General features: G+C 45.0%; 1 protein-coding gene across 1 annotated transcript in view; it reads left to right on the top strand.

Annotated features, from left to right (window-relative positions):
- Window positions 1–1,414: 1,414 nt before the first annotated feature.
- Window positions 1,415–9,263, top strand: part of CHD3 (chromodomain helicase DNA binding protein 3) — a 76,219-nt gene continuing 68,370 nt past the window's right edge. Inside the window, exon 1 of the mRNA XM_042472267.1 lies at window positions 1,415–2,199. Within this exon, the coding sequence (XP_042328201.1) occupies window positions 1,893–2,199 (307 nt within the window). The 5' untranslated portion in view covers window positions 1,415–1,892. The remainder of the gene's footprint in view (window positions 2,200–9,263) is intronic.

Genomic DNA, 9,263 nt, shown 5'->3' with positions numbered 1-9,263 from the left:
GCAGTTGTGGGCCTACAGAATAACCTTATGTATAGCTACTCAGAAGTAAGCCTCATTGAATTCAGTGGGACTTACTCCCAGGTAAGATTTCAGTTGGACTTGAGTGTTTAACTTTGTGCTGGTTTTTGTGGCTTATATTTATTCCTAAAACCTGCTTTTAAAACAGCCTCCCCAGATGTTTGGTGAGAAAGACCAAGAAATATTGTGTTACACTGAACTTTAATTTCACACTGTTATTTTTAAAATTGTTATTATTGTTATTATTACTTTGCTAAAGGGCACAAACATAAGATAAACAAAACCTTCCTTTGGTTTAAAAGAGAGCAATATACATATTTACGCAGGGGGTAAAAAGAGATTTTTATACAGAAATTATCCCCCCCCCCAAATATTGTTTTTTAAATAAACCCTCATTTAGGAAGGGAAAAATAAATCTATTTATTTGAATGTAGATAAGAGCAGGGGAAAAAGCTTTTATGTGGAAATTTAGGCAGAAAATAAGTAAAATCTACTTGTGTGAATGTGGATAATAGCAATATATTTATCTATCTATCTATCTAAGCGGGGGGGGGGGAGCTTTATATGCAGAAATATTCCCCCTCCAAAACAAAATCTTCCTTATTTTTCCCTCCCTTAGGAAGGGAAAAAGATGGCATGTATTGATGTGAATGAGGATAAGATCTTATAACCATAAATTGTGTGTGGTTTTGTTTCTTTTCCTCTCCCTCCCCTCCTTCTCTCTCCTTCCTTTCTTGCCCTGGAGGGAAAAAAGGAGAGAAATAATAAACCACTCCCTTCTGAAGTATTTAAAGTTAGAGAGAGAGAAAGAAGAAGTGGAGAGGGGGGGGAGAGAATTTGGAAACCAAACACCCCCATTATTCTTTCTTTCCCTTTCTGCTGCTAGTAAAGCAGAGAGAGAGAGAGAGAGAGACAAAAGTCCTGGTCTTACTAGTATGGAACTAGTTAACCTTTAACAGTTTTTATGCTGATGTCATAACTGAGCATGAGTACTGATTAATCCAACCTTTCTCTCTCTCTCTGTCCCCCCCTCCTTGTAAAAAACATTTTTATTGAGAGAGGGGGGGGAGAGAGAGAGAGCATAAGAAGAAGAAGAAGAAGAAAAGGGGGGGAGAAATAATTTAGAGCAGCCATCTTTGTTTTATGCAGAAATCTTTGTCAGTAGTTCCCCCCCCCGAGTGCCAGGAATGTCTAAATATTGTCCATGATCCCACAGATCTTGGGGGAGGACTGAGGGGGGGGCAAAAGAGAAGGAAATATGTAACAACAGGAAGAAGGAGAAGAGGAAGAGGAGGAAGAAAAGAGCCTTTTATCTTTTTTGTTTCCTTCTTTCTTGCAATTTGGAGCTGATTTTTTTTTAAATTTTGGAGGGGGGGAGATTTTTGTTTTTTATTTTTGGAGGGGGGGGTTAGACCTGAGCCAGCCATTTTGTTTTGGCTTTGTTTTTCTCTATAGTGGGTGTGTATGTAGATATACATACATACATAGAGACATATATATAATTTTAACCTCCTTTGGGGGGGGTTGGTTTAAAATATTAATTCAAAGGCGGCCATTTTTGTTTTCTTGCTTTTCTGGAGGGAAAATATCAATCCTTTTCAGAATTTTAAACATTTTGACTCTTTTTTTTCCCCATTTTTAAAAAGAGGAGCTTCTGAGGAAACCTTTCCAGGAAGAAGTTCTAAAAGAGAGTTTTTGCTTTTTAAATTCATGGGACTTTTATTTTAAGTAGAAAGGAGGAGGGGGGCTTCAGAGAGAGAGAGGAAGGGGGTCCTCTCCCCCATTTTGTGTGCTTTTGTGTCTCTTTTCACTTCGACAACAACGACCCCCCCTTCCTCCTTCCTTCCTCCTCCTCCTCCTCCTGGAGCACCACCATGGCTTCCCCTCTGAGGGAGGACGAGGAAGAGGAGGAGGAGATGGTGGTGTCTGAGGCGGAGGGCGACGAAGACGACGACGACGACGAGGAGGAGGAGGAGGAAGATGAGGAAGAGGAGGAAGAAGGCGACGACGACGACGACGGAGAAACGAGACGGAGACGGAGAGCCAGGGGCGACTGCAGCCCAGGCGCCGGAGACACCTTCCTGCCGCCCGCTGCTGCCCAGGCTCCAGAGGAGGCTGCTATCGCCGCCGAGGCTGCTCCGCCACTGACGCCCCTCGCGCCGCCGCCGCCGCCGCCGCCAGGTAAAAGGCGCAGTTGCCTCCGCGGGGCAAATGTGTATCCCTGCCTGGCTATAATCTGCCCAGCAACCGGGGCTTGCGGGGGAGGAGGAGGCGGAGGAGGGAGCGCAAAGGGGGGCGTCGGTCGGTCGGTCGGTCGTTCGCGCGCGCAATTCGCGTGTACTGTATTTAAAACCACGGAGGGGGAGGGGTTGTTTGTAAACACACACAAACAACGCAGCAGCGGCTTCGGAGCGTTGAGAAGGGCCCCAAACGCCAACGCCGCCCTCGCCCCCCTCGCCCCCCCCCGGGCCCCGGGGCGGGCCGGGGCCCCCGGGCCCCCGTTGGGGGGGGAGACCCCCCCCCCCTCTGCTCCGTCCTTCCCTTTGGCCTCAATAGAAAGCCCCTCTCGCCTCAGAAGCACTGTGCCCTCCTCCCGCCTTTTCTCTCAGGGAGGAAGAGAATCCTAGTTGGAAGACAGGCCCCAAGGGCCCTGGCCCAGCCCCCTTCTTCTGCCATGCAGGAACTCTCCGTCAAAGCATCCCCACTGCCTCCAAGGAAGGAGTGTGTACACTGTCAAACAGCCCTTACTCTCAGGAGGTTCCTCCTAATGTTGAGGTGGAATCTCTTTTCCTGGAGCTTGCATCCATTGCTCCATTGGGTCCTAGTCTCTGGAGCAGCAGAAAACAAGCTTACTCCCTCCTCAATATGACATCCCTTCAAATATTTAAACAGGGCTATCATATCACCTCTTAACCTTCTTTTCTCCAGGCTAAACATCCCCAGCTCCCTAAGTCGTTCCTCATAGGATATGGTTTCCAGACCCTTCACCATTTTTGTCGCCCTCCTTTGGACACATGGCTCCAGTTTCTCAATGTCCTTTCTGAATTGTGGCGCCCAGAACTGGACACAGTATTCCAGGTGGGGCCTGACCAGAGCAGAATAGAGTGGCACTATTACTTCCCTTGATCTAGACACTAACTTCTATTGATGTAACCTAAAATTGCATTGGCCTTTTTAGCTGTCACATCGCACTGTTGACTCATGTTCAACTTGTGGTCTACTTGGACTCCTAGATCCCTTTCACACGTAGTTTCATTCAGCCAGGTGTCCCCCATAATCCTATATCTGTGCATTTCATTTTTCTGCCCTAAGTGCAATACCTTACATTTCTCTGTGTTGAATTTCATTTTGTTAGCTTTGGCCCAGCTTTCTAGTCTATTCAGATCATTTTGAATGTGGATCCTGTCCTCTGGGTATTAGGATTCACTAGCCTTGAGCCAAGGCAGTTAAAGTGGTCTCCCCAAACCTGGATTATTTTTGCAGTGTGTTTTGGACCGCTCTCTCATCCGCTCAGACAACGTGCCGAGAAGAGTCCGGAAAGCTGGCCGAGAGAGAGTTTCAGCCAGCTTTGCAGACTCTTCTCGGTGTGCCTTCTGAGGAGACGAGAGAACGAGCAAAAGTGTCCCCTTCCCATTGATAGTGGTCCAAGAGATGGGTTCAAATCTCTCCCCCTTCATTGTTAAACGTTGTTTTACATGGCCATCCTAAGTTATTAAACAGTGGTATTACCTTGTTGTTGTGTGGCTTTCAAGTCATGGCCATCCTAAGTTATAAAACACTGTGAAGTTGAAGGCTTTCGTGCATCCATAGTTCTTTTGTGGGTTTTTTGGGCTATGAGGCCATGTTCTAGAAGAGAAAGAACAAGCCTCATAGCCCAAAAAACCCACAAAAACGATTAAACATGGTTATTATTAAATGTGTGGCTTTCAAGTCATGACCATCCTGAGGCAAACCAATCCTATCATGGGTTTTCTTGGCAAGTTTGTTCAGAAGGGGCTTGCCCCTTGCCATCCTCTGAGGCTGAGAGAGTATGGCTTGCCTGAGGTCCATCTGGGTTTCCGTGGCCTAGCTGAGATTCGAACCCTGGTTTCTAGCGTCCCAGTGCTCAAACCACTACACTACCTTGGCTACCTGTCCTGAGGTTTTCCTGGCCGGTTTCTTCAGAGGCGGTTTGCCCTTTGTTGTCCTCTGAGGCTAAGAGACTGTGACTTGCCTGTGGCCCATCTGGGTTTCCTTGGCCCAGCCAGGATTAGAACCTCGGTTTCTAGAGTCCAATCCAACGCTCAAATCTCTGCAGCACCCCAGCTCTATATATTATGTATATGGCATTGCTATATATGTTATATAAAGGTTTTGAAACTTTGGTGATGTGGGGAGAACCCCTGTCAGTTCAGAACTCTTCCCCCCCCCAGCCATGTTCAGCCCTTCATGCCGGATTGAAAGGTAGCCATATCCTCCCCTCACATGGGTCTGAGAGAAAAGTCTGTCACTCTATGCTCTATGCTAAAATGAACATATCCCCACCACCTCCATCAGCCTTACAATCTGGGAGAAAACTCCCACAACTGGCACCCTTTTGGCTATAGTCCTGCTCTGTGCTCAAATGGTGTTGTGTGCCTATGGCAACCCTATCACAGGGGTTTCTTGTCAGAGTTGCTTGAGAGGGGTTTGCCCTGGCCTTCTTCGCCTGAGAACTTGGTTAAGGTCATCCAGTGGGTTTCCATGGCCGAGTGGGGATTCGAATCCTGGTCTCCAGTGGTAGCCCAACATTCCAACTATTTGTTGTAGTTATGTGCCTTCAAGTTGTTTCCTACTCAAGGCAATGCTATAAATGGGATTTTGTTGCAAACAAGGGGTTTGCCATGGCCTTCGCCGGAGGCTGAGAGCGTGTGACTCACCTGAGGTCATCCAGTGTGTTTCATGGCTGAACTGGGAATCCAACCCTGGTCTCCAGAGTTGTAGTTGAACACTCAAAGCACTATGCCATGCTGGCTCACTCCAACCATTAGGTATCATTATATATCGTTAAATACAAGCTTGGTTTGGTCGTATCTCTGGACCTCCTTAGAATACTGTATTTAGACTTCATCCAGGACCTTTTGGACCTGGTCCTCTCAGTCCTCATCCCACAATGATAAGGAGGTAAGTCGAGTGTCACTGTCTTCCGAAAATCCGAAATCCTCCAAAATTGTCCAAGGGGTGGCTGGCATAGGGGCACCTTTGCTTTTTGATATTTCAAGGTACACAAACTTTGTTTACAAAAGGTATACAAAATTGCCTTCAGGCTGCTCTATGTATAAGGTGTATATGAAACAGAAATGGATTTCCTGTTTACACTTGGGTCTCATCTCCAAGATTTCTCATTATGTATACGCATATGTTCCAAAATCCGGGGGGGGGAGAGGGGGGAATCCAAAAGGAGTCTGGTCGCAAGCATTTTAGATAAGGGATACTCAACCTGGTATGGCCCATGGGTTTTGAGCATGAACATGCTAAATCGTCTGTGCCTGATTTGTTTCACAATAAATGAAATGAATTTCATTTGGTGGGATTAATCCAGAAATAGGTGATGTGAATAGGTGGCGCATTTGGCATAACTGTGAGCCTGGCAGGGAATTGGGGGTTCTTGTTACTTGGGGTTGGCCTCAGGTAGGTGACCCTTCACTGTGAGATGAGGCACATGCCATTAAAGGATGTGCCCTAGGTGTGAGGGGAACTGCTGGTAGGACTGTGGCCCTTGGCTAATTATGGCAGGAGGAGATGGCTGCCCCAAAGCCAAGCAAAGAGTCAGGAAGAAACTTTTCCAGAACACAGCCACATAGCCCGAAAACCCCACCAAAAACTATGAAAGCCTTTGACTTCACAAGCATAGAGAACCGACAGGAAGCCCCATATCCTCAGGCAACTGAGAAGTCAGGAATCTTATGTGCTGGGATGCTTTGAGCAGAAGTGCTCTGCTTATCAGGTAGTGTGCTTGACAGCAGAATGGGACTGATAAAGCACCTACATTTCAAGTACCTTTGACAAATAAAATGGAGACATCCCCAGACTCCAAATGTGTAACTGGGGCAGGGGAGTAAAAAGGGAGCCCAGAAACACATTAGAGCAGGGCTAGGACTAGGATAAATTGTACTGTTGAGCACTTTTGGTACGCCCCCCCCCCAGGTGTTGCCAACTTCTCTCTGTTGCATTTGTACTGCTTATGCCATTTGACAGTGATACCTGAAGCTAAAGCCCTGTTTTGCTGTGTTTTACCTAGAAGTGTTGGAAGGTTTTTGCATCCTCTTTCCCCCTCCTCAGAGAGATAGGGAATTCCTGCATGCAGAGTCTCCTCTCTCCCTCTCTCTCTTATTCAGACTGACCCTGTGAATTAGCTCCCTCCCTCTTTGGGATTTAGGGACATTCTCTCTAAATATTTTCGACTGAGCTCTTGTGTTTCCATCTTCCTGCTCTCTCAACTTTCTTTGGAAAGATGGTGAGATAAATATTTCCTTTACCTGAACTATTCACTAGCTAGATTAGGATATGGCTTCTATGTAAATATAGATTAAAGCCATTAGTAAACTTTTGTTTTAAACTACAAACTACGTGTTTGTTGTTTTTTGGAGTCGGTCTCAGTTCTTAGGAGAGCATAGTTGGATAACTCATGTTTTCGCTGCTCTGTTAATTTAACGCTAGACCCTACCTAAAAGGCTTGGCTTTGACATTTTTGATATTCAATATTTTTGTTTCCTTCGCAAAGGCTGAAGCCTTAGGAAACTTAAATTACCCCACAAGAAGAACTGACATTGAACTACTAGGAATTCAAAATGAAACAGGCTTTAAAATCGCTTGATGCAAAGTCAAGTTTTCAGGAGGAAGTTTGTTTTTTGCATTCATTGCCTAAACAACCAGTTGAACTTTGGAGGAAAGGAAGGGGAAAAGCCACTTAGTTCCTCCTGCTTACTGTGTCCACTACAAACAGCAGATGTTGAACCACCAAACACATTTGGGCACAGGCTTTGTCTTTGCATCCAGTCTGCTGGTAAGGCAGGCCTTCCCTTAGAGGGACAGTAACTCAGGTCAAGCGAGGAGACTTGATATTTGGCAGGAGGGGATCTTGGGCCTCAAGTGGCGCTTAACCATCCATAGTTCAAGGCCACTGTGTATTTTGAGGATTGCATGATGAAATGCAAGTTATTCCTAGGTCAGATTGGGGATGCCAGGTGTTAGGGCAAAATGGCCTCCTGAAAATGTCAAATAATAGGTAAGGGAAATTAGCACTTTTAAAGACCTCAGGCTTAGAATCTTATAGAATCCTAGAGTTGGAAGAGACCCCAAGGGCCATCCAGTCCAGCCGCATTCTGCCATGCAGGAACTCATATTCAAAGCACTCCTGACAGATGGCCATCCAGCCCTTGTTTAAAAACCTCCAAAGGATGCTCCTTCAAAGACACAATTCAGTTAGCCTAAGAGTTGATGGATGTTAATTAGTAAGGGATACAATATTTAAAACCCAGTCAACACTGACCTTTTCCAAATGATTCAAGTCTTCTGGTGTGCTTGACATCCTCATTACAAACACTAAGGTGCAACACACTGCCCATTTCTTCCCACTTGTAGCAGAAACAGCTAAAGACACCTTTAGTTTGTGAAGTCAAAGGCTTTCATGGTCGACATCCATATTTTTTGTGGGGTTTTCAGGCTATGTGGCCATGTTCTAGAAGAATTTATTCCTGATGTTTTGCCAGCATCTGCTGAATGAATTCTCTGGAGATGCCAGCCGCAGGTGCTGGCGAAATGTCAGGAATAAACTCTTCTGGAATATGGCCACCGAGCCCAAAACCCCCCACAAAAACTCCTTTGGGTTGTTTAGCATGTACTCCAAGCTTGGACTCTGCCCCTTCTCTGCTGTGTTTTTCTTCAAAAAACGAGAGAAGGAATCCAGGGATTGTTTTAGATTCCTTGCTGTCAGCGGGAGCAACTGGGCAAGTGGCTCCAACATGCAGCTTGTCATCCGTTAGTCAAGGTTCCTGTGGATCCCTGGCTTCCCATGTTATCCAAACCAATCTTATGACTGATAAATCTCCTCCCCACTCCCCTTCCCAATGTTCTTCTCTTCCTTTCTTTCATTATCTTCCTTTACTTATCACTGACGCCATCAGAGAATTTGCAGACGATAAAATGACAGGTGGATGTGTTTTAAGGAGGCTTATTGGGTTGATTTGTTCTTTTGCTTCTGGATTAATACTGGGACAACATAAGCTAAGTGAGAGGCAAAAGGACTTTTCTGTCACACAGCAGTTGAACAGTAAATGTATTGGCCTCGCCTGTAATAGCTATCATGGGAAGTGCCCCTGGAGGGTTCACACATCTGCAGGGATAGCGCCACTGATACTGACAAACAGTGGCATTCTCTAGTTTTATTAGGAGTGTGTGTGTGTGTGTGCCTACAAGTCGCCTGTCGATTTATGACACCCCTGTGAATTTCTTAGGCACAGAACAGTCAGGAGTGGTTTTGCCAGTTCTTACGTGGTTCATAAAAGGGCCCCTTCCTCCGCTTCACTCAAATAGTATACTTGTATATTTTTTGTGGCTAGAATCATGGTGTAGAATGGCTTTATGCTATGAATTGTTTTAATACTGTTAATAGTTTGATTCCGTTTCAATGCTGACCTTTTGCATGCTTTTAACCATATTGTAGTCATCTTTTATTTTAAAGCCAGTTGTGGGGGGAAATGTGGGATATAAGCAAAGTATGATAATAATAACGTGGGTTTAGTCTACTCATGCAACAGATAGAGGAGTTCTGAGCAGTTATAATTTGATTTGGCTATTTCACTGCTTTTTGATGGATTCCTTTTATTTGAGTGGCTGAGACCAGGTATTTGCAACCCATAAAAGTTGTATTGTTCCAAAGGGGGAAAATATATATCTGGCTCTTCAGAATGATAGTAAAATGGGTAAGATGAACCTGGTAGAATAGGTGGTGCAAGTCAATGTTTATTTGATTTAATTGGATTTTGGGTCCTCCATCAACCATTTCTGTTACTTAGTATATTACCATTACAGGTCTAGAGACTTCATGCAAAGCTACATTTTAATTATGTTTCGTTGTAATTATATATTTAATTATATGGATTAATTAATTGTGTGTGCGAATGACCTGTAATTCTGAATACTAATGGATAAGCAACTCACCACCCAATGAGTAATGGACAGTATGTATCTTTCCAGGCTGTAGAGCACTTGTTTTTGATCCTATG

This window comes from Sceloporus undulatus, chromosome 6 (assembly GCF_019175285.1).
Source record: "Sceloporus undulatus isolate JIND9_A2432 ecotype Alabama chromosome 6, SceUnd_v1.1, whole genome shotgun sequence".
Taxonomy (NCBI): domain Eukaryota; kingdom Metazoa; phylum Chordata; class Lepidosauria; order Squamata; family Phrynosomatidae; genus Sceloporus; species Sceloporus undulatus.
The sequence above is the reverse complement of the archived record's forward strand: the minus strand, read 5'-3'. Positions and strand labels throughout refer to the sequence as shown.